Source organism: Callorhinus ursinus, unplaced genomic scaffold, assembly GCF_003265705.2.
Source record: "Callorhinus ursinus isolate GAN/ISIS: 27379988/994484 unplaced genomic scaffold, GSC_fseal_2.0 scaffold4, whole genome shotgun sequence".
Taxonomy (NCBI): domain Eukaryota; kingdom Metazoa; phylum Chordata; class Mammalia; order Carnivora; family Otariidae; genus Callorhinus; species Callorhinus ursinus.
Window position 1 is genome coordinate 121,661,844 of NW_027397066.1, and position 26,617 is coordinate 121,688,460.

Here is a 26,617-nt window from a genome sequence, read left to right on the forward strand (position 1 = left end):
GCTTTTTTTAAAATGATGATGATAGATCTACTGGCAGAGTTGCTGATCCAGATGAGGCATGACATCCCGCATTTATAAAGAATTCCACAGGTTATGTGCATGAGCACTGAAGGTTGAGAACTGCTCCAAGAGCTGATAATGTTGAAAGATCTAGTTGATTTGTCAGCGAATTGTTGGTTATTGCAGAGAAGGACAGGCAAAAAAATGACACAGATTTAGAGTATTTATTAGTGAGGGATGGAGGAAATCATGTGAATGGAAGATTGAATACTATCATCCCTCAGCCTAAAAAAGGCTCACAGTGATATTTCAACGACCTTAATTCTGAACCCTGGCTGTCTTTAGAATTCTCCAGGAGTCGGCTTTTAAAATATACCAGTGCCTGGGCCCTACTCCAGACCAGTTAAATCAGAATCTATGGGGGTGGCCTGGGGGTGTGGGTGAGGTCTGAGCTTCTGCTGATTTTAACAGCTCCTGGGATGACTTTCTTGTGCAGCCAGCTCAAGCACCATTGCTCTATGACATATGAGAAACTGTTTGAGTCACTTGCTCTTGCTGACATCACAAACGGTTCGTTTTGCTTCCAGACCCTTGGAGCCCAGTCTTCAGAAGAAATGAATGCTTGGCACTGTTCTTTTATCTCTTGTTCCCACCTCTTAAACCAGCATCATTAGGATTCACTGTTTTATTTATAAAAGCAGTAGCCACCTGCTTTCTTGCCATCACTTGTAGCCGTATGTTGCTCAGAACAAAGGCCAGAAACTTACATACCTTACACATTTTCTAGTTAAAATTTTTTGGGGGGAGGGGCTAGTATTTGTGGAATTCTGTGATCTGTTGCTTGGCAACTTCAAGAGACTTAAACTTCTGCATTCTGTGAGAGTCAGAATTACAAAGTTTGGTGAGCCCAGTCAATTACCTCTTGCAACCAAAAGGAAATTAATTGTCCATTATGCAGAGGGCTTGAAAAGTTGGCATCCGGAGCAGGCCATCCATAGCTATGTCACACTTCTTCTACTTGACTCCACAGATCGTTCTGCCCCTTAGCCCTCTCACCTCTCGAGAGTTCGATCTGATCAGACGCAAGGCTGGAGCATCCTGGCAGAAGGAAACAAGATGGTCGGACTCTTCTGTAACAACATACACAGGCAGTTACTGGAAAAAACAATTGGATAAGTCCACGAGCAGCCGATTTTCTTTTAAAGCAGGACAGCATCGGCCTGAGTGTAACCAGTAAGATTTCTTTGTAATTTGCACCTGGATGTGTCACTATAAATAGACAAGAATGCTCTTAAGAGGAAGAGGGTATTGTGGACCCTGAGAGACTTCATAGACTTTAACTCTGTATATTTTCCTGTGTAAATGTCAGTGGGAAGAAGAGCTAAATGTCAGTTACCAGCTGAAATTATGATTATATTCTCTTTTAGTCCTAACATTATATATAACTACCTACTCTTCTAAAGATAAAAATGTGAGTATTTGATTAAATTGTAGGTATTTTGTATTGTCTGCTCGGCAAAGAGGTGCTCCTTAGAATTTCTCTTTGTTTCTGGTCTAGTTTTTCCACTTTCAGAAGTTGAAAAATTCCCTCAGAGCCGGAAGAAAGTGGACTAAATCCTCCTCTTTCCCCACCTTGTGTTGTCTATCAGTAAAGGCAAGCGGTGAGGGCCTGAAGGACATTTTCTGGGTGTTCACTTTAAGCTAAGTCTTCTAATAGGCCCACAGAAAAAAATTAATTCGTTTAGTATGGTAACTGAAACTATAGAAATAAGTAGTCGCAAACGAAGGAGATTTTATCAGTGTCTGTGGCGGGGAGGGGGGTGGTGTATTGTGTTTCTGGAAAGATTCAGTAAAGCAGGTTTCCTCTGAGCTGGCTTAGGTGGGGAAAGGAAAAGCACAGTGCATGGACTAGAGAATATGCACAAAGGCAAAGAAGTGTTTAATCCCAAGCATTATCAGAGAACCACAAATAGCTCAGTGAAAGCGTAAGTAGAAATGTGGAAAAATATGAGGACCTGTTATGAAATATGTCCCTCTGGATATTAATTGTCTAATATCTTTGTCCAAATTCTGGAAATTTATTTGAAAATCAATTGGATTTTTGGCTCCAACTTGAGATGTGAGTAATAACTCAAATAATGCCCTAATAATTATTAATTATATTGCCTTCCAGGTCTTTCCAAATCATCAAAACGGTGCTTAAAGCTGAAATATCTCAGAATGACTTTTCTATTGGATGCCTTGTCTAGTTTATTCCAACAAACTATAGTCTCTGCATTTTTAATGGCTCTCAAGTATGTTGACACTTCAGTTAATTTTGGAAATCCCTTTGCAAATTCCATGAATTTTGAAGTACATTTTGGCCAATTAGGGGGAATCTTTAAGCGCTGCCAGGGTCCTCCCTGAAAATAGTGTTTGAAATCTGGTATCCAAACAGATCCACTCACCAGAGTAGAAAAAAATGTTTAATCACTAAAAAAAAGTGCAGAAATATGACATCTGGTGAAAATGTCCAGAAATATAAATTTGTGTCCTATTTAGATTGTGATCATTAGGTGCATCCTTCCAACCAATGCCCCTTGTGACATTGCAAACCATAGGAGACCCAAAGCTTGCGAGATCTGTCTGTTTTTTGGGACCTCAGAAAAGTAAATATAATCTTGGCACAACTACAGCTTATTCTATTATAGGTTAAGAAGCCAGTCAGCGTTATAAATGAAGATGAAGGGCAGATTTAGCTCATTTTGAAAACACTGATTGTATTCTAAATTTGCTTTTGTTTTTAATCTTTGTCTTGGTTAATTTTAGCCCCAAGGCAAATGTCTTAAGTTCTGGGCGAAAACTGATTGAAATTTTGTAAAGCTATAAGCAGACATTTTTACACTGCTATAAAACCAAAATGGTCCAAAGGGGGATTATTGAATAAAATATAAAACGACCGATTATTTAAAATGTGTTAAGTCGGGAAAACATCAAGGTGTACAAAACACAATACCTTTTATTCACCTTACCTATTCACCACATACATTGAATACCCATAGAGTGAAAAGAAGAAATTTGGGAAAAGTCTTAATCATTTGGTTCTGAGTCAGTTTTAACAGCAAATATGTAAAATTTACCAGCATGCAAAAAGAAAGATCCCGCACTGGGAGATGAGTGTGGTACAGAGCTTAGACTGTCTATCAATCCCACTTATCTGCCAAAGTTAAAATAAGAGCTACATTTTGACATCTGCAACTAATGTAACATTGTGTATCAACTGTACATCAATCAAAAAAAAGAGTTGCACTTTGGAATTTCTCAGACAGGGATATGGCTCAGTATAAAGTTCTAAGTCTTGATGCTTTGTTTATTTATTAAATCATTCATTCATTCATTCATCCATTCATCATATATTTATTAAGATCCTACTATATGTAAGGTCTTTTAGGATGGGTGCCGGGGCTACATCAGTGTTGGGAGCATATACACAGCCCTTGTCTTCATGGAGCGTATAGTCTGGTGAGGGAAACAATCAGCAGGGAAACAAGCCATTTGTGTTTGAAGGAAACAAACAGGAAACTTCATTAAAAAAAAATTACAAAACTAAACATAGTCTTACTGGTGATCTCGCAGCATGTTCCTAGATATTTACCTAACTGATTTGCAAACTTATGTCTGCAAAAAAACCTGCACATGAATGTTAATGCCACTTTATTCATAATTGCCCCAAAGTGGAAGGAAACAAAATGTCCTTCAACAGGTGAATAAATTGAAAACAAACAAACAAACAACTGTGTCACATATATACAGTGTAATATTATTCAGCAATAAAAGGAAATGAGGTATTAAGCCACAAAAAAACATGGATGGATTTTTTTTTTTTTAAGTGGGTAGGCTCCAATGCCCAGTGTGGGGGCCCAGCTCATGACCCCGAGATCAAGAGTCGGATGCTCCATTGACTGAGCCAGCCAGGAGCCGCCCCCGCCCTTTCTTTTTTTAAGTAGAGACATGGATGAATCTTAGCTCCCTAGCCCTAACTGAAAGAAGCTGGTCGGACAATCACATATTGCATATTCAACTATATGATATTTTGGAAAAGCAAAACTAAGAGGTGAGAATGATCCACGTGGTAATGGATTAGAATTGAATACAACAGCATGAACTCATGCATTATATATTAATATAAATATAGATGGTTATGTAAAGAAACATTTATTGGTTTGTGTATATACATAGATTAGTATGCACACATGTACTTCCTTACTGTTTGGAGGAAAGTCCTATGTGCAGCCCATATCAGCATGGGACATCAGCTGAGAGGAGCAATACTTTGGGAGAGCAAGCACACCGAGTACCCAAAGTTTAGTTTCCGGTACTATTCTCCAGTAATGGGATCAGAGTTTCTTGGAGAAATGCTGATTCTCAGACTGGAGCAAGAGATATACAAGATGAGTTTGGAGTATCTTATAGTGCCAGAAAGTAAGAAAGTGTCCAACAAAACAAAACAAATAAAAAAACAAAGATGGAACCATCTGAAAGAGCTCCCAATGACTAAAGCTGGAAAATTTGAGCAACAAAATAAAGTAGTATTGGATTATAGCCCAAAGTATAAAATAACCACAAGCCATAGTGTTATAAATAAGTGATTGAATAAATTCATTAATGAGGGACAAAGGACACATCTCCCATGCAAAACATTTTCATAATTCATGTAGCTACATTGTACTCAAAGAGGTGGAGCACAACTCACTACCACTTAAGTGAGAGCTGTGCATAGTGACTTTCTTCCATTGAATATAGAAAGTGAAAAGTGGGGAAGCCTGACAAATATTACTTCAAGCTGGCCGATCAAGTTTAATGAATGTCAACCATGATAAGCCATACTTAAGTCTTCACCCTTACTATGAGAATAGTATTTTACCTCTGTGGTTTTCTCCCTCAAAATACATTACCCTCATCTAATCATGAAAAAAAATCAGATAATTCCCAATAGAGGGACATTCTACAAAATACCTGACCAATAATCCTTAACACTGTCAAAGTCATCAAACCAAGGAAAGTCTGAGAAACTGTCGCTACTAGGACAAGCCTAAGAAGACATGATGACTAAATGTAATGTCATATCCTAGATGGGATCCTGGAACAGAAAAAGAACCTTAGGGAAAATACTGAGGACATCTGAATAAGTATGGACTCTAGTTAATAATGTGTCAATATTGGTTCATTAATTGTTACAAACATACCATTCTAATGAAAGATGCTAATAATAGGGGTAACTGGGTGTGGAGTATATGAGAACTCTGTACTCTCTTCACAATAATTCTGTTAATCTAAAAGCATTTTCAAGTTAAATTTTTACTTAAGAAGGGTAGCACTGGAGGAGCTAAGAGGAGAAATAAGCAAATGCACAATCACAGTTGAACATTTTAACCCACGTCTCTCAATCACTGGTGGAACAAGCAAATAATCAGCAAAAACACACCACATTTGAACATGATTAAGACACTTGTCCTGGGTGACATATCTAGAGTAGTGAACCCACCAACTGAAGAATATACATTCTTTTCAAAAGCATGTGGAACATTTTTAAGGACTGACCATAGGTCTTCAGGAAAATCACTGCTTTCCAAATACTTCAGGATTATTCTGCAAGGCCCAGTCAGAGTTACCACAGCTTTCATCTTCTGGGGGCTTGTATTCCTCCTGAGCAACAGTGAGGCCACATGGGAGTCCAAGGTTGAGATAAGAAAGCAAGCATTGCCCTAGGGTGTCTCTTACAGAGACAAATCCCTTTATGAAGAAGCAGCAGCACATTGGACCATGCTTCTGAAGTAAAGAGGCATGAGGCCAGGTCTTCCCGAAAGCCACAAGACAAAGAGGGAGCATTAGTTTGTTATAACAGCCATATAAAACTAATACAGGTGGAACAGAGAGGAGAAATGTTTTTAAACTGAAGGAATGTATAAATGAATTTTATGACAAAGGAAAGGATAACAATACAGAATTGTCGTAACTGTTTAAATTAAAATAGGAAATAGAAAAGAAAATTAGTGCCTAAAAGTAAGTTTTAAAATGATTTTTTTTAAAAAATGCCACTTATGGGAATGCAAGCTGGTGCAACCGCTCTGGAAAACAGTATGGAGGTTCCTCAAACAGTTGAAAATAGAGCTACCATATGATCCAGCAATTGCACTACTGGGTATTTACCACAAAGATACAAATGTAGGGATCCGAAGGGGTACGTGCACCCCAATGTTTATAGCAGCAATGTCCACAATAGCCAAACTGTGGAAAGAGCCAAGATGTCCAATGACAGATGAATGGATAAAGAAGAGGTGGTATATATACACAATGGAATATTATGCAGCCATCAAAAGGAATGAGATCTTGCCATTTGCAACGACGTGGATGGAACTGGAGGGTGTTATGCTGAGTGAAATAAGTCAATCAGAGAAACACATGTATCATATGACCTCACTGATATGAGGAATTCTTAATCTCAGGAAACAAACTGGGGGTTGCTGGAGTGGTGGGGGGGTGGGAGGGATGGGGTGGCTGGGTGATAGACAGTGGGGAGGGTATGTGCTATGGTGAGCGCTGTGAATTGTGCAAGACTGTTGAATCACAGATCTGTACTTCTGAAACAAATAACACAATATATGTTAAGAAAAAAGAAGAAGAAGAAGAAGAAGATAGCAGGGGAAGGAGGGGAAGAATGAAGGGGAATAAGTCAGAGGGGGAGACGAACCATGAGAGATGATGGACTCTGAAAAACCAACGGAAGGTTCTAGAGGGGAGGGGTGTGGGGGGATGGGTTAGCCTGGTGATGGGTATTAAGGAGGGCACATTCTGCGTGGAGCACTGGGTGTTATGCACAAACAATGAATCATGGAACACTACGTCAAAAACAAATGATGTAATATATGGTGATTAACATAACAATAAAAAATTAAAAAAAAAACTGATGTAGGGGCGCCTGGGTGGCTCATTCGGTTAAGCGACTGCCTTCAGCTCAGGTCGTGATCCCAGGGTCCTGGGATCCAGCCCCGCATCAGGCTCCCTGCTCCGAGGGAAGCCTGCTTTTCCTTCTCCCACTCCCCCTGCTTGTGTTCCCTCTCTCGCTGTCTCTCTCTCTCTCTCTCTCTGTCAATTAAATAAATAAATAAAATCTTTAAAAAAAAACAAACTAATGATGTAATGTATGGTGATTAACATAACAATAAAAAATTTTTAAAAATGCCACTTACATTGCTAAAGTATGTCAAATTTCTAGGAATAAATGTAATCAAAGATGTGCAAGATCTCCACACTGAAAACTATAAAACATTACTGAGAGAAAATAAAAATGATCTAAGTAAATGGAGAGATAAACCACGTTCTTGGATTGGAAGATTGAAAATTGTAAAAATATTAGTTCTCCACAAATTGACCTATAGATTCAACGCAATTCCAATAGGTGTTTTTGTGGAACTTGGCAAGATGATTCAAGGCCAGGAAATAGTCAGGACACTCTCAAAAGAAAACAAGGTTAGAGGGATTGCTACAGATAACAAAACTTCCTATACAGCCTCAGTAATTAAAGCAAGATGGTATTATGGCACAAGGATAGACAAATAGACCAATGGAACAGAATAAGGAGCCCAGAAACAGACCTGTGCATATAGGGACACTTATTTATGAAAAAGGTGGCAGAGCAGTAGAGAAAATCCATGTTTTCAATTCTAGGTAGATTAATTCCAGGTGAATTAATGATCTAAGTATGAAAGGCAAAACAATAAAACCATTAGATGACAGAGAATTTCTTGATGATCTTGAGGTTGGCAAAGATTTCTTCAACAGAACACAGAAACCACTAAGCACAAAGAAGTTAGATAAATTGAACTACCTTAAAATTAAAAAGTTCTGGTAAAAAATACACATTAAAGGTATGAAAAGGTGAGACACAGGAGGATGAAGATATTTTTAACTCAGTGACTGACAGAGGGCTCGTAAATATGATAGAGTATAAAGAGGTCCTACAGACTAGTAGGAAAAAGACAACCCATTAGAAAAATGGGAAAGAGATTTAAAAAAAAAACAAAATTCACAAACCAAGATATCCAAGTGATGAATAAATGTATCAAAAGGTACTTAACTGCATAAATAATCAGGAAATACAAATTAAAACCCCAACAAGCTTACTCATGTAAACAACCCTCCAGAAAGGTTAAAATTAAAAAGACCATCAATGCTAAGTGTTGGTGAGGTTGTAGAACAAGGAGATCTCTCATATACAGCTGATGGGAAGGGACATTGATATAACTCTTTAGAAAACCAGTTTGGTCTTGGGGTACTGGGGTGACTCAGTCAGTTAAGCGTCCAACTCTCCAACTCTTGATCTCAGCTCAGGACTTGATCTCCAGGTTGTGAGTTCAAGCCCCACACTGGGCTTCACACTGGATGTGGAGCCTACTCAAAAAAAAGAAAGAAAAGAAAATCAGTTTGTCTTATCATCTAAAGTTGATGCTCTGGGTACCCTAAAACTTAGCAATTCCACTTCTAAGTGTATGCACAGCTGAAATGCATTTCACATGTGCACCAAGAGACATGTATATGCAAGTATGTTCATTGAAGCATTTTTCATAATAGTAAAAATTCTAAAAGGCCAAAAGGTAGAATTAGTACTATACAGCAGAATGGATAGACAGTGGTATATTCATACAATGTCAATGAATATGAACAAACTGTGGTTACACCCAGTAATGTCACAAACATAATGTTGAGCACAAACATAATGTGAGCCAGCTGCAATACATATTGTATAATTCCATATACTTAAATTAAATAGCCCAAGTCATAGTGTTTGGGTGTGTCTGCTTAGGTGATAAAAAATATAAAGAGAAGCAAAGAAGATTTCTATAGAAGTCAGTAAACTGGTCCACTGCCTATCTGTATCGGACCACCTGCCCTAAATCTATTGAAAATTAATTACTGGGATCAGGCTCAGAAATCTGCATTTTAAAATTAATATCCTCTCTTGACTCATCTGCTGTTGTAGGTTGGGAGAAGAAAGAAGCAGAGTGGATTAGCAGCCCTTGTCTCAGGGATGATTAGGGCTAGTTTGTTGGCTGAATGCATGTCTGGGAGCATTTTGGGACTCCCTAGGCTGACATCAATTCCACTCTTCCCCCTACTTCACGCACACAGTTCCAGGTCTCTGGAGCTGGGAGACCCTCTTGTCCCGTTAATCAGAGGCCAGAAACAATGTGCTGCACACTAGAAATTGAGGACTGTCCATTCCATACAAAATAACAGCGCTTCCCACCAAGACCCTGCTTGCCTTAAAAGAGTATCGTATCTGGATTCGGGGAAACCGAGATAGAGATGTGTTTTGAAGGATAGACACAGCATCTATAAGTTCCTGAATTACTCCTCTGCTATTCAGTCCTACACTTTCCTGGGAAATCAACACACTCACTGTGATATTTCTTGTTCCGTTCATAGCACTTCGCTTATTCTGAAAACAACTCCCTAGAGAAAGACTCACAAATCCTGTTAAAACAATTATGAACTCAGTGTTTGAGCTTTTCATGTATAAAAGCTGAACATTTTACCCTTTTATGACAAAACGGAACAAACAAATCACTAAGGACGATGAAAAAGTCCAAGTCGGGTTGATTTAATGGGAGTTTGGGGCTGTGGTTGGGAGTGTGAAAAGAGGAGAGGAGAAGCAAAAGTTTACGAAGTCAAATGAGAGGATAACTGAAAATCCCTCTAAGTCCACAGGCTGTGGCTTATAGACCCATGAACTCCTAACTTGTTTCCTCTACTTGCTTCAGGATATCATCACCAAATTCTGCCTTCAGTCCCACAGTCTGCAGGGCTGGCTCCCGAGAGACTACGGATGCGAAGTCAGTTGTGAGCACAGCCTTTTTGCCAGGGTTGCTGGCTTTGTAACGTGTAGGTTCTTGACTGTAGTCCATCCATTTCCATTATGCCTGGTAAAGGCAAGGTGTCTTTAGCAAGAAAACGAGTGTGTTGCCCTCTGGATCTGTCACTCTTTTTTTTTTTTTTTTTTTTAAGATTTTATTTATTTATTTCACAGAGAGAGAGGGAACACAAGCAGGAGGAGCGGGAGAGGGAGAAGCAGGCTTCCCGCTGAGCGGGGAGCCCGATGCGGGGCTCGATCCCAGGACCCTGGGATCATGACCTGAGCCGAAGGCAGATGCTCAACGCCTGAGCCACCCAGGCGCCCCTGGATCTGTCACTCTTAAAAATGAATTATTCCAGGGCCAAAATGTCCTGCTCCTTATTAGTCAAGTCCCAGAATGTTGTTTCTGCCAGAGTTTGGAGTTTTAGGCAATGTCATCTGAACTTCACTGGGTACATCAAAAAACTAACTAACAAGAGAAACCAAAGCTATAAACCACCAACTAGTAAACTGTATTTACTAATCTACAACCACCTCTACCCTGTTTTGATTAAACTAGAATAACACTAGCTGCTATAATACAAATCTTAAATTCTAGTTGCTTAACACAATAAAAGTTCATTTTTTTCCTTCATATAAAGGCCAAGGTGGGTGTTTTGCAGGCAGACATTCCACATGATGATTCAGGGACACAGATGTCCTTTAGCTTGGGGTTACACCATCCCCTGGGGTGCCAGAGTCCTTTGCTTCCGTCGGGATAAAGGGTAGGGAAGGCACACCTGCTTTCCTACCACTTTAGCCTGGAAATGACCCGTGGCTCTCATGCCCACATTCCAACGGCACAAGTAGCCACAAGGCTCCACCTAGATTCCAGAGCATTCAGAAGTGGGTTCCTGGGCTGGGCAGCCACTTCCTGGTAACAAAACGGCACACTATGGAAGGGGACAACTGGTCATCCACCACACGTGCTGATTTTGAGGAAGAAACGCAATAGATTTTTCCCATATAACTTCCACCTCTTAGAGAGTTCCATCTTCGAAGGTTTAATAAGACTCATGATTGAAATCTCACATTAGGACTTTTTAGTACTTTATAAAATATTCTGGTCATTTGTTTTGCTGTTGTACTTAAAGGTTTAATGTGTATGCATGTGTTGGGTGGGGAGGGTGGACGGTAAAAGGAAGTATCGTGCAGCCTTATGGGTTTTCCTAGATAATGGATACAAAAGTTTTTCATCGCTGCCTGGGGCAGTCAGTTTTCCGCTGGCTTTCCTAATAAAATCTGGCTTTATCGGAATAGTGCAATTGAGGTGGGTTTTCTGTGTTCTTCTAAGGTTTGTTGAGGCAAGAGGACAGGGCAGCTAACCATTTGTGCTATTGTTAAAATCAGGAAAGACTTTCTTTTTCCCCTTTGCAGTAATGAACAGAAAATTAAAACACACTGCATAGCTGGGAGACAAGTCTGAACTAGGGCACGGGGAATTAAACAGCCTGATCACGTCCTTCGCAGTAAGTTAAGGTGACAGTGCATCTGATCTGAGTGGCACAGAGTCCAGGCCTATTGCAGTTATGCTGCTATCTGTACCCTTCAGAATGCTGATGAACCAGGCTAATCACCGGCGGCCCGTGAGTGCTGGTAGCTGAGCAGTCCCAGAGCTGGATGGGTGGAAGTTCTTGAGGGGTGGTAACATGAGCAGCAAAAGCAATCATTTCCTACATGATAGTATTACTGTATTTTCCTACCTCCTGCACTATTGTTATGGTACAATACTGGTAGGAGGAAAAATACAGACGACATCAGTGTATATCATGATGATGACTTCTTTTTTTAAGATTTTATTTATTTATTTGAGAGAGAGAGATCACAAGAGAGAGCAGAGCAGGAGGGAGGAGCAGAGAGAGAAAAATGCTCCCCGCTGAGCAGGGAGCTCAACGTGGGATTCGATCCCAGGACCCTGGGATCATGACCTGAGCTGAGGGCAGCCGCTTAACTGACTGAGCCACCCAGGCGCCCCCACGATGAGGACTTCTTAAGGGACTTGGCCCATGTTGCCTCTTTCCCTCTCCTCCCATGGTCATTTTAACTTAACTGATGACTCCTCTCTTCCTTAAGAGGTGGCAGTGCATCAAGGTAGAATTACTTAATTTGGCCAAGTAATAACTTCTTCTTGTTATAACTTCTTCTAGTGCTTTTCAGTTTCCATGCTTAATTTTTGGATTATCAAGTGTAATTGTGCTAGAAGCCACTAACAGGAGTTAAAACATTAAGTCAAGTGAACATGGGTCTGTTGATTGTCTCTTTGTAGATATATATCCCTTCGTAGATATGCAAATCAGGTGGGCTGTTCTTAAGTGTGATCTATGATCATCATAGGAAATGTATTCTCAAATTTTTTTTCACAACTGCCTTTCAAAGAGTTCATTCAGTCTTACTTGTTCTACCTACACTAAGGTGGTTTTCCTTTTGCATTACTATTAGTTTTCTTTCCAAGTGTTTGATTTGGTTATGGCTTTCCCTCCTATGGCCCATCATGTGCTCGTCTCTCATGTTCAAAGAAGAACAAAGCAATAGCTCCTGAAAGTTAAAATCTTTTTTTCTTATTGAAGTAAAATTGGCATATAACTAGTATATAAGTTTCAGGTGTACAACATTATAATTCGATATTTGTATGTACTACAATATGATCACCACCATATGCCTCGTTTTATCTCCCATCACCATACAGTTGGGCCCCTTACTCATTTTGCCCACCCCCATTTCTCTCCCCCTCTGGTAATTACCAGTCTATTCTCTGTAACTATGAGTTTGTTTTTGTTTTGCTTTGTCTGTTTTGTTGTTTAGATTCCACACAGAATTGAAATCATATTGTATTTGTTTTTCTCCATCGGACTTATTTCACTTACATCCATATTGTCACAAATGGCAAGATTTCACTGCCTGTTATGGCTGAGTAGTATCCACTATATAAATACCACATCTTCTTTATCCATTCAGTGGATAATCCATCAATGGATACTTAGGTTGTTTCCATATCTTGGCTATTATAAATAATGCTGCAGTGGACATAGGTGTGCATATATCTTTTCAAATTTGTGTTTTTATTATTCTTCAGATAAATACCCAGAAGTGGAATAGCTGGATCATATGGTAGTTCTATTTTTAATTTTTTGAAGAATATCCATACTGGTCTCCATAGTGGCTGCACCAGTTTGCATTCCCACTAACAGTGCACAAGTGTTCCTTTTTCTCTACATCCTTGCCAACACTTGTTGTTCTTGTCTTTTTTGATGATGACCATTCTAACAGGTGTGAGGTGATATCTCATTGTGGTTTTGATCTGCATTTCCCTGATTAGTGATGTTGAGCATCTTTTCATGTACATATTAGTTATCCGTATGTCTTCTTTGGAAAATGTCTATTCAGATCCTCTGCCCATTATTTAATTGGGTTGTTTGGGGGTTTTTGTTGTTGTTGTTGTTGTTGTTGTTAAGTTGCATGAGCTCTTTATATATTTTGGATATTAATCACTTATCGGATATATCATTTGCAAATATCTTCTCCCATTCAGTAGGCTGTCTTTTTGTTTTGTTGATGGTTTCCTTCATTGTGCAGAAGCTTTTTAAGTTTGATGTGGTCCCATTTGTTTATTTTTGCTTTTGCTTCTCTTGCGTTTGGAATCAGATCCAAGAAGTATCACTAGGACCAACGTCAAGGAGTTTACCACCTATGTGTTCACCTAGGAGTTTTATGGCTTCAGGTTTTACATTCAAGTCTTTAATCCATTTTGAGGTAATTTTTGTGTCTAGTGTAAGAGAGTGGGCTAGTTTTATTCTGTTGTGTGTGGTTGCCAGTTTTCCCAACACCATTTATTGAAGAGACTGTCCTTTTCCTTCTTGGCTTCTTTGTTAAAAACTAATCACCTATACATGTGTGGGCTGATAAGGATCAAGCACTATAAAGCTGCAGTACACGGGCGCCTGGGTGGCTCAGATGGCTAAGCAGCTGCCTTTGGCTCAGCCCATGATCCCGGGGTCCTGGGATCGAGTCCCGCATCGGGCTCCCTGCTCCTTGGGAGCCTGCTTCTCCCTCTGCCTCTCTGTCCCTCATGAATAAATAAATAAAAAGTTAAAAAAAAAAAACTGCAGTACAACACACAGAAATTGTTAAACAATTCCACTTTCTCTCCATTTACACTCTAAGGCAGACACTAGCAAATCTTTTTTTAAACTAAAGCTTCTCTCTGGTGGAAACAATTTATTCCATGGTGGAAGACGGACTATAGGGCCACACTCATCAGCTCTCTCTTTCCCTTCTCTTGTTCTTAGCACCACACCTGTGTCCTACCCCCGTACCCCTCTAGGATGTGCCCAAGGTACCCTTGCAAAAGGGTACACTGGCCTCTTTGATTCTTGCCCTTCCAGGAGACATAATATATACTAGGGAAGAGGTTTTATATAGTATGACCACATCAAAGCCCAGATGTGACAACATGTGTGAGATCTCCTTGGGATAGTCCCTGGCCACCTATAACAAATTCCAAGTCCCTGAAGCAGTTCTCTGGAATGGGAACTGTTTGTATGGTATGTAGCCTCTTATAAGGATGGCAGTGTTTAGGAGAACATTAATATTTTAAGAGGGCACCATGAAGATAGTTTGTCATGTTAGTTCAAGAGTATTTGTGTCCATGTTTAACATCCTTCTTTTTTTACCTATTCTTTTACTCTCACTTTTATTCTGTGAAGCCTTCTCCAAACCTTGGAAGGCTTCTAAAAGCAGTAAGAACTCACCAGACTACCCTATAAGTCGTGTCTTCACACATGGAGAGCTTAAAGCATAAACAGGATGATATCACTTCTCTGTTTCCTATTATACTTGCGATAAAATTCCAATTCCTTACCAAAACCTGTATAAAGTCTTGCATGAATGGGACCCTGCCTATCTTTCCGGTTTCATTGCATAGCTCCTCCCTTTTGCTTACTTGCTATTCCAGTTACATTGGCTTCCTTTAGTAACTTGAAAATGCTAAGCCATTTCCTACCTCAGGGCCTTTGCACATACGTTCTTTTTGTTGGAATGCAATTATCCCAGCTCTGCTGAGGTGTGTTCTTCAGGTGTGAATTTAAATGTCACGTCTTCAGAGGGGCCTTCCCAGCCCACCATATTTAAAGTAATTTCTTCACGCTCTTTCCCTCTTAATTTCTCTCTTGGCGCCTTGCTTGCTTTTTATGTACTATTGTATTAGTTCACTTGTTTATTTTCTCTTTCCTTTTCTAGAACATAAGCGTCATGAGAGCAGAGACCTGTCTGTCCTGTTTGCTTCTGTATCTCCAGCACCTGGGACAGGGCTCAACATAAACCAGATGCCCGATGTTGTGTGTTGGACAATAGTTTTTATGGCCTTCCATTGTAGACTTCCCTCCCCCCCAACATATTTCTTATACAGGCAGCTTCTTATTTGCCATTTGTCTTCCAAAAGGGAGTTTACAAAGTGCTCTTAAAAATCAGAATGTAGTTTTTACAGAAGCAACCTTTCAAAAACTTGTTTCCAATGGCAGTCTTTAGAATCCTGTGCTGTAGCACCTAAAATGGTAAGACTCTAAACATGGAGTAAATAAATAGCATCTGGCACTGTTGCATGTATACATGATTTCAGTTATACACACTCCTCCATCCCCCACCCCAGATCTGCAGTGGGCTGAAGGAGATACAGCTAGGCAAACCCCAAATCTGACAATACATGTGCAGGAGTATAATGATATGGCAAGCATGACTGGGGATAAGATGGAGAGAGGAGAGAGAAGAGTCAGTGGTACCCGTAGAGCCTAAAGCAGGGGAATTACCTTCCATTTCTTGGTAATGTTGGTGTCTGGTGGCTTCCAGGCTTTGCTAATCTTGTTTCCATATGCCCCTGGTCCCGTTTTGGGGTCATTTCCAAAGCTTATTGGTCCTGGAGGCTGGGGCCCCAGAATGAGGGTGGAAGCAGTTGGGTTAGGGCATGTCCCAACAGAAGAGGCCTTTTCCACAAGTTTTCTAGTCTACCTGAGAAAGGGGCGAGAGGCTGGCCCTGGGATGGAATAAGAAAGGGGTAAACAGCAGCCAAATCAGGCAAGCTGCCCCCTGCTTTCCCAGGAGAGACTCACAGCTCCCCAGTCAAGTCTCCTTCACAGCCAGGCCAGCTTCTCCCAGGTAGAGGAGGCCTCAGGGAGAACCTCCCTGCTCCAAGGCAGCCTTGGAAGTGCAGAAGTGGGGCCAACAGGAAGGAGTCTCACCTCCCCCTCAGCCACCTGGAGAAACCCTGGAATGAAGCCTCCCCACCCCCCGCAAACAGAAACTTGGTTCTTGTGTCTCTTCCACACAGTCCCGTGCCTGTCAGCTGAGCGGCTTCTACCCTGAGATCCCATGCTTTTCACCCCTACCCTATGCACCGGCAGTGGCCTTTCTGCCCTTCCCCTCCCCCCACCCCCCACACCTGTTGCCTGACGGGGACTGACTACCATTTTTCTCCTGGTACAGCCCTTCCAGATTCATTCTGTTGGGGGAAGGAGACTGCTCGGGCTTTGGTGTGAATGTCTTCATTGTCTTTTCTTAGGGCCCTCCTTGTTTGCCTCCCACTGTTGCCAGAGGAAAGCTGCCCGTGTGGGATAGTCGAGGACTCAAGGAGGGCCAGGCTGGCAGACCGCCCCCTCACCTAATCACCTGGTGCCCTCCTCCTCCTCCGTCCTCCTCTCACTGCGGAGCCTGGAGCTCGACAGCCACTGGCTGCCCAGGGTGTGCAACGGAGGGAGCAGGGTGACTGAGAACAAGGCTCACTCATCTCAGGGTTCCCACGTTCACTCCTGGTGTGAGCTGTCACAGCAGCAGGACCTTGTGATACTGGGAGTTAGTCTGTTTTCTGGCTCATTTGCATGCCTTGCTGGGGGAAGTGCACTTCTTTTAAACTACAGAAAGAAAAAAAATCTCACATGGGCCACCAATAAATCTAGATAAGCCTGAGAAGCAGTTTGCCTGGGATTGACGTCCTCACATTAAACATGACAGCTATGCTGAGTGATGGCCAGCTCACCCCCAAAGAATCCCAGGAATGGGCCCTGGAAATACCAATGTCCCTTTCAGGAGTTGGGAATTTTGTTGCGCTCTCTCTGACCGTGTTAAATTAGGAACCAGTCTAATAAATAGTTAAACGAGTTTGCCATAACATATTCAAGTGTAAGGCAACAGTTTCCAAATTCCCTGCAGAGACTGGACACAAAGGAACATTGGCAGCCAAGGCTGTTATTAAGAAGGTCACAAGATGCCATCTGTTCCCTGTGCACTTTACTGTTCAAGCATAACATCAGCTAGGAGGTGGCTGCAATAGATTTTGCCTGTGAACGTAAAAGTCAGCACTGCAGTGGGCACCACGGTGATTTTAGTGGGCTTGTGTGAACAAACCATGTTGTCTGCCTATGGTTATGGCTCAAATGTAATTTTGGGATGATACTCGCTGGTTTTCCAAATCTTTTTAGCCATTTATAAAATACGATCATAGCACTCCCTCTTTACCTATTTTTATGAAAGTAAGGTAGATAAAGAATGCCTTATCCTTTTATTTACAGCTTCATTTTTTTTTATCTCTAAAGAAGTTGAAGGAATAGCACAATCAATATTCACTTACTCTTGCCTAGATGCATCAGTTGTTAAGGTTTTGCCACATTTGTTAACATGTAGCTTTATCTCTGTCTCTTTATACTGATACTTATATACACTTCTTTGCTGAACTTTTGGGAGTACATTACAGATATCATAACAGTATATCCTTAAATACTTCAGCACTTACCTAAGAGTAAGAATGTTCTCTTACATAACCATCATACTATTATCACACTCAAGAAACTTAATATTGATAGGATAATTTTTACCTAATAAACAAACCATGACATGCCTTATTCTTAAAAATCTGTCAGGAAAAGACCTGCTCTGTCATCTATCCCAACGGTTAGCAACTCTTTCTTCAAGACACTTCATATTTTTGAGGCACTTTGAAAAATCTCATGAAAGCTCTGGGCCCTATCTTCAGAAAAACATCCATAAAGACAGTTCTGCCAGCCAACAGTGCATATATCTTGGATCCTTCTATGGTGTCCATGGACTCTAGGTTAAGTGTTCTTCATCTTTGATCTAAATGCTCCTCTTTTGTGTACAGACAATTTAAGACCATAGTTCTCAGAAAAAGTTAAAAACAGTTTGTCTTCACCTTCCAACATTGTTTTGCGTTCAGGAGTCTTCGTTTCGAGAAACTAAGAGTTTCAAGAAATTCAGAGATGGGTAGGTAGGAGATGATCTTATCTCAATCTAGGAAAAGGAAACTCAATCAGAAATACGGCTGAGAGTTATATTATGACAGACACACAGTAGGTGGACTAAATGATTAGAAGACCTAAAAGAATACTTCCAAACTTGAGCATCTCTGATCCTGAAAACACTGATGCTCACAATCCTACACTTGCTTTCTTGACAACATGCTGTTAGAAACCAAATAACCTGGAGCATTCCATTAGTATTGGCACAACATTTAAGGACCTAATATGTAAAGGTGGAATTTGTTGGATATTACTAACATTGTTAGTTTCATCAACAAAATTACTCAATTTGGTTATAGTTCTAGGACTGGGAAAAAGAAGCAGGGAGGTGGATACACACTCAGGGTAACATTAAATGTCCTTAATTAAAAGGCTGGTTAAAACTACCACTGTCAAGTTGCACTGTGGGCTCCATTTTGTCAACTGTGAACTCACAAAGAAAAAAATCACTAGCTAACCCTATGCCAACATATGTGGGCTTGCTGGTCCTCCTCTCCATAGACAGACTAAAGAAAAGAATAGACATTTCTAGCTCAGAAGAATGACCAAATTTGGGTAGAAGATGGACATATACGTGTAAATCCCTCACACACGGTCTAGCACAAATTCTAATGACTGTTTTTTCCCATAATCCACCAAATGCCTCAAAAATACTTGCCATAAAATTTTAATATTATAGAATCATATCATTTACTAATTACTGATTATCTCGTATAATTCTTGAAAGGAAGGGTGACATAAAACTAGTTAAAGCCTCTGGCAGGCCTGTGGGATTTACAAAAGTCTTTTAGAGTTTTGAAAGGCTGAGGATTCACAGCCAATGGAGTACTCAGAACTATTTGTGCAGGATAAACTTATCCACCTGCTTTTACTTTAGCTGTGAAAAAGTGAGCTTTTCTTCAATTTAACTAAGTAATTGTTGGACTCTGTATTTGACTTTAGCTTAAGAAATCTTGTCTTTAAAAGTTTATCAGCATAAAATTGCACAAATAACAATGAGCATTTGGCAAAAACTGTTCCTCTCCCTTGACTCATTCCTAATGAAGAGACCCCATCATATTATGCCAAGCAAGGCACTATTTCTTCCTTTAAATCAATAGTTATTTATTTATTTATTTTAAGAGGTTTATTTATTTATTTTTGAGAAAGAGAGAGAACACAAGTGGGAAGGGCAGAGGGAGAGGGAGAGAGAATCTCAAGCAGACTCTGTGTTGAGCGTGGAGCCTGATGTGGGGGATGACCCTAAGATCACGACCTGAACCAAAACCAAGAGTCAGATGCTTAACCGACTGTGCCACCCAGATGCCCTGATCTTATTTTTAATCAAATTAAAATTTTTTCTCTTATTTTTTTAATCAAAATATACCAGAGAACTCAACATGATTAATCATTAGGGAAATGTAAATTAAAACCAGTGAGATACCACTTCACACCCATGAGAATGGCTATATCCATAAAGACTGACAATAACAAATGTGGGAGAGGATGTGGAGAAGCTAGAACCTTCACTCATTGCTAATGGGAAGGTAAAATAGTACAGCTACTTTGGAAAACACTTTGACAATTTTTTTAAGTGAAATATAAATTTATCATAGGACTTAAGAATTCCACATATTGGTATATACCCAAGAGAAATGAAAACATATGTCCACACAAAGACTTGCACATGAATGGTCACTGCAGCATTATCCATAATAGCCAAAATGGGAAATAACCCTTATGTCTATCAACTGGTGAATGGACAACAAAATTTGGTATATTCATACAATGGAATACGGCTCATCAATAAGAAGGAACAAATACCAAACAGCTGCAATGTGGATGAACCTAAAAACATTACGCTAAGAGAAGGCAGACATAAAAAAACCATCTAGTATATGATTCCATTTATGTGCAATGTCCAATAAAGGCAAATCTATAGAGAAAGTAGGTTAGTGGTTTTCTGGGGCTGAGGGCAGAAAAGGAGATTAGCCATAAATGGGCATGAGAAATCTTATTGGGATAATGAAAATGCTCTACTACTAGATTGTGGTATTATAATGATGGTTGTATAACTCAATAAATATACTTGAAGTCATTAACTATGTACTTAAAGTGGGTCAATTTTATGATATGTAAGTTATATCTCAATAAAATTTTCTTCAATAAAATTGTTAAAAAATATACCAGAGCTTCTTTAGACCTTGAGAAAAATTTATAACCTTAGAATTTCAGCATAGCCATGGTTCCCTCTGATTCTAAAAGTACAAGCTGTGGGGTGCCTGGGTGGCTCAGTTGGTTGGACGACTGTCTTCGGCTCAGGTCATGGTCCCGGAGTCTTGAGATCGAGTCCCGCATCAGGCTCCCGGCTCGGCAGGGAGCCTGCTTCTCCCTCTGGCCCTCTCCCCTCTCATGCTGTTTCTCTCTCTCTCTCTCTCAAATAAATAAATGAAATCTTTAAAAATAAAATAAAATAAAATAAAATAAAAGTACAAGCTGTGTATTATAGAATGTTCCAGGAATAAAAATGTTTATCTCAACTTCTGGTTTCTGGTTCTGCTTCTAAGGAGCTTAGAAGATGCCCCTCCATTCTAACAACAGGTAAAAAGCTGAACAGAATTAAAAATCAACAACTCTTCTTGGATTCATAAGAGAAGTGAGGTCCCAGGGCAAACAGCTGCTCCCAACATTGGAAAGATGTAGAAGTAAATATAGGTAGTTAGACTACCTTCTGGGACATAAAACACATCTAAAATTTAAGAGAATAGCAATCAGAGAATATTTGCTCTCAGACCACAATGGAATTAAATTAGAAATCAATAACAGAAGGATAAGTGGAAAATCCCCAAATAAGTAAACAACACACTTCTAAATAACATGAGTCAAAGAAGAAATCTGGAGAAGCTAAAGAAATATTTTGAACTAAATGAAAATACAACTTACCAATTTGTGGAATGTAATAAAAGCAGTGCTTAGAGGGAAATATATAGCATTGATTGTATATATTAGAAAAGAAGAAAGATCTAAAATCAATCTAGTTTCTACATTAGAATACTAGAAAAAGAAGAGCAAATCAAATCCAAAGTAAGCAGAAGAAATTGTAAGAATTAGAGCAGAAATCACCTTGAAAACAGGAAGTCAACAGAGAAAATTAAGGAAATCAGAAGCTGATTCTTTGGATGAAAAGATGAAGAATTTCTAACTAAGAAAAAAAAGGCATTAATTATCTAATTTCAGAAATGAAAGAGAGGACATCACTACAGACCCCATGGACATTAAAAGAATAATAAAGAAATATTATGTATAACTTTATGCCCCCAAATTGGGTAATCAAAATGATGTCTTCCTTGAAGACACAAGCTGCCAAAACTCACACAAGAAAAAACAGTCCGAATAGGCTTATATCTATGAAAGAAATTAAATCAATAATTAATAACCTTCCCAAACAGATAGCACTAGGGCCAGATGGGTTTGCTGGTGAATTTTACCAAACATTGGAGGGAGAAATTATACCAATTCTCCACAATCTCTTTCAGAGGATAGAAGGTGAGGAAATCCTTCCTAACTCATTCTATGAAGCCAGCATTACTGTAATACCAAAGCCAGGCAAAGACTACAAAAAAAGAAAACTACAGACATCTATATCTCATGAATATAATGCAAAAATCTTCAACAAAATATTATCACATAAATCCAACAATGTATAAAAATAATTCTACACCATGACCAAGTGGGATTATCCCAGGCATGCAAGGTTGGTTCAATATTTAGAAATCAACTGATGTAATCCATCATATCAAGAAGCTAAAAAAAGAAAAAAAATCGCATGATCATATCAATAGATGCAGAAAAAGCATTTAACAAAATCCAACACCCATTCATGATAAAAAAAACTCTCAGAAACAAAAATAGAGAACTTCCTCAACTTAAAAAGAAAATCTACAAAAAACCTATAACATCATGGTTGATAATGAGAAACATAAAGCTTTCCCACTAAGATCAGATAAAGTGTTCTCCTCTCACCACTTCTTTCAACAGCATACTGAAAGTACTAGCTAATGCAGTAAGACAAGAAAAGAAAACGTTTTAGAGATTGGAAAGGAAGAAATGAAACTGTCTTTGTTTATATATGACATATTGTTTATGAAGAAAATCCAAAAGAATTGATTAAAAAAAAACAAAACACCTCTCCTGGAACTAATTAATGATTATAGTAAGTTTGCAAGATACAAGATTAATATACAAAAGTTTCCTATATACCAGAATGGACAAGTGAAATTTAAAATTAAATTCAGTGCAATCACTTAATCCCCACAAGTTATTTTGTAGATATCGACAAAGTGATTCTAAAATTTGTTTGGGGAGGCAAAAGAGCCAAAGTGGCCAATACAATATTGGGGAACAAGAACAAAATTGGAGGACTGACACTACCCAACTTCAATACTTACAAAAAGCTACAGTAATTAAGACAATGTGGTATTGGTGAAAGAATAGACATATAGATCAATGGAACAGAATAGAGAGCCCAGAAACAGACCCACATAAATATAGGCAATGTATCTTTGACAGAGGAACAAAGGCAATACAATGGAGAAAAGGGTCTTTTCAACAAATTTTGTTGGAACAACTGGACATCCACATGTCAAAAAAAAAAAAAAATCTAAACATAGACCTTACACCCTTCACAAAAATTAACTCAAGATGGATCATGGACCTAAATGTAAATGCAAAAGTGTAAAACTCCTAAAATATAACATAGGAAAAACCTAGATGACCTTGGCTATGGCAATGACTTTTTAGATAGAACACCAAAGGCATGATCCATGAAAGAAATAATAGATAAGTTGGACTTTATTAAAATTAAAAACTTCTGCTCTGCAAAAGATGATGTCGAGAGAGTGAGAAGCCACAGATCGGGAGAAAATATTTGCAAAAGACACTTTTGATAAGGAACCATTATTCTAAATATACAAAGAAGTCTTAAAACTCAACGACAAGAAACAAAAAATGACTAAAAAATGAGCCAAAGACTTCAACAAACACCTCACTAAGGAAAATATATATAGCAAATAATTGGGGCACCTGGGTGGCCCAGTTGGTTAAGCATCCAACTCATGATTTTAGCTGAGGTCTTGATCTCAGGGTCGTTAAGTTCAAGCACCACACTGGGCTCTGCGCTGGGCATGGAGCCTCCTTAAAAAAAAAAAGTATATATATATATATATATATATATATATGTAGACATTCTTTAGTAGGTGAATGGATAAATGAACTGTGGTACATCCAGACAATGCAAGATTTATTCAGCACTAAAAATAATGAGCTATCAAGCTATGGAAGGACATGGAGGAATCTGAAGTGTATTACTAAATGAAAGAAGCCAATCTGGAAAAGCTACATACTATATGATTCCAACTACCTGACATTCTGGAAAAGGCAAAACCATGGATGCAGTAAAGAGATCAGAGGTTGCCAGGGCTGGTAAAGAAGAGGGATGAATAGGCAGAGCACAAAGGATTTTTAGAGCAGTGAAAATACTCTGTATGATATAATAATGATGGACACATGTCATTATACATTTGTCCAAACGTATAGATTGTACAACACCAGGAGTAAACTGTGATGGGAACGGTGATTATGATGTGTCAGTGTAGGTTTCTCAGTTGTAACAAATGTCCCACTCTGGTGGGGGAATGTTGATAATGGGAGGCTATGCCTGTGGGGGGGCAGGAGTATATAGGAACTCTATGTATCTTTCAATGGTCCTGTGAACCTAAAACTGCTCTAGAAAAATAAAGTCTTTAAAAAAAAAAAGAGCAGCATTTGAAAGGTTAACTATTTTTAGATGGGAAAGGGGACATAGATAATTATTTTTAGCTGGATTAAAACTCAAGAAAATTAACAGAGACTGAAACGCAGCCTCTACTTTAGGCTTACTTCAGAAAAACCTCATTGAGAAAGCCAAAGGACATGTAAAACTGAATTATTTTGATAACATTTTTAAATTATAGACATGTAATTTTGATGTCCCCTTAGCTGTTATCAGTATGGTTTTCTTTTTAAAATAAAATTGAAATGTGTACCATAAAAAAAGTTACCTCCACCCTCAAACGCTCCAAAGTATTTACCATGAGTTAACTTTTAGTCACAGTTTCATTTTACCTGACTGACTCTTACTTTTCTGTTGGTCAAATTCTAAAGGGGAATAAGGCATGTGTGTACAATTTGTTTGTATAGTATAATTGGGAGTGTAAGAGATTTTATTCTAACACTGGGTTTAATCCTGGTTTTCCCTCTTTACAGGCATGCAGGACTATTTCCTCAAATAAGCAGTTCTTTTAAAAATTCACCTAATGTCAAGCACAGTGTGGTAAGTCCAATATTGCTCAGCCATCATTTACACAGAGAGCTTAAATCATTGTACCCTGTGTATTTCATAAAAAACAAACTAGAGGGGGTTGGAGTTATTGTTTAAAATTATTTATTCATCAAACACTTATTAATGAGGGCTTATTTATTGTGCACATAGCTTTCTTTTAGGTGATGGGGATACAAAGATAAACAACCAAGATTATAAATTGTTAACTGATGATGTTGTATCTTCTTCAGAGTCACCAACTTCTCTTTCCCATGTGAGACAGTAACTGTATATATTATATTGACAGTTTAAAAACAAAAACAGCTTTTCTCAGATTTTAAACTTTCAAATAATACAGAGGAATAGAAACAAAGGTAAAAATTATCTGAAATCCTTGCCCTCCCCCCAGGGATAATCATCGTGAACATTTTAGTGAATCTCCTTAGAAATGTCTCTCTATAGTTATGCATACGTAAAGATGCACACACGCACACAGACACAGACACAGAATGCATTGATGGGATCTACTGTCCTCTGATCTGCTTTAATCACTGAATATTTTCATGGACATATTCTTTCAGTGTTAGCAATAATACTTATCATTTTAATGGATATGTAAGATTCCATTGACTAGATATATCACAACTTAAAAATATCCCATATTGCCAGGCATTTAGGTTTTTCAAATTGGCAACTATTATAAACAATGCAGTGATGAATAAATTTAAATATAAATTTTTGCAATTGCACAATTATCTCCTCAGGGTACTTTCTCATAAGTAGACTTCTGGGATCAGGATTTATGCTTATTTTAAATTTTGATATATGGCCAAATTGCCTTCTAGAAAACTGGCCTCATGCACCAGCAGTCCTCAACAGTGCCTGTTTTCCCATATTTTCTCTAACACTGGCTTTAAAAAGTAATTTTGTTATTTCCCAATTGGATAGATGAAGATATTTTAATTTCCTTGATTATCAGTGAGTTTGAGCATCTTCTGTTTATTCGTTATTCATAGAGGTAGTTATGTTTTCTAAAATCCCTACTAACACCGAATTACTGGACCATTGCACCTAGGAGAAATATAGGGCCAGGTTCCTGTGGGCCTCTGGTCACAACATTTTCATCAACTATAAATTTGTGTTTATGTGTGTTTCTGTTTGAAGATACCTTATTTCGTAACTATAGTTGATTCATTAACGTTGTACTTACAGCCAGCAGCACTCTAACTCATGCCTAAATGAAGTTTACCTAACAAGTGTATTTTCCCCATAAGGCACATCAAAGTCTTCTTGTGCTTAGGAGCGTCACACAGCAAGTCAGCACTACACTGGGGGCCATTTTAAACAGTGAAATTACTAACAAAACACATAAAAATGCAGAAAATGTGGCACTAAATAGGCCCCTCAAAGGACACTTGTTTAAAGATGAGAGCTGAAATAAGAAGGTAAAGTGTCCTCTTGTCTGACCTCGACTGAGAATATGCATGTCAGGTGACTCAAATTGTTTTCTGCTCTCTGAATGTCCTTGAATGCCTCAAAAATGCTGCATATATTGATGTTGGTGTTACAAATAAATTTTATTGAGTAAGAAAACTGGAAAATCTGGAATCCATGAATAATGAGGATTGATTATATTCATTTCCTTTGCCCATATGTCTATTAGGGTGTTTAGCTTTACTACATTGATTTGTGTATGCTATTTCCATATTAGGATAGTACTCTTTTGCTTATCCTATTTTATCAATATTTCCCCCAATTTTGTCTATTTTACCGTTAGTGTCTGTTATTACAATGGCTTTTGACAGCAGTATCAAAAACTGCCTTTTGAATGAAGAAGCACAACACTGGAAAAGGAATTTAATTAAATTTCTCTTGTTGTGAAGGTAGTTGGTATTTATTTTTATCTCTCTTTTTTATAGACACACCAAATTCTGTTTGGTGATTTTTCTCCAGCACCTCCAAATTATGGAAAATCATGTAAGTCCTGTCCTAAACTATCACTTTATATCATGTTCTGCCTTCATTTTAATTATGGTCTTCATCTGTTAT

The 26,617-nt window shown here is 38.8% G+C and overlaps 1 protein-coding gene across 6 annotated transcripts in view; it reads left to right on the top strand.

Annotated features, from left to right (window-relative positions):
* The first annotated feature begins 592 nt into the window (after positions 1 to 592).
* The window catches only part of CUNH4orf51 (chromosome unknown C4orf51 homolog), a 76,530-nt gene continuing 50,505 nt past the window's right edge, over positions 593 to 26,617 (top strand). For all 6 annotated transcript variants that reach the window (XM_073892318.1, XM_073892321.1, XM_073892320.1 and 3 more), the window contains exons 1-3: positions 593 to 1,233; positions 24,514 to 24,580; positions 26,488 to 26,545. In XM_073892318.1, the coding sequence (XP_073748419.1) occupies positions 1,001 to 1,233; positions 24,514 to 24,580; positions 26,488 to 26,545 (358 nt within the window). In that variant the 5' untranslated portion in view covers positions 593 to 1,000. The remainder of the gene's footprint in view (positions 1,234 to 24,513; positions 24,581 to 26,487; positions 26,546 to 26,617) is intronic.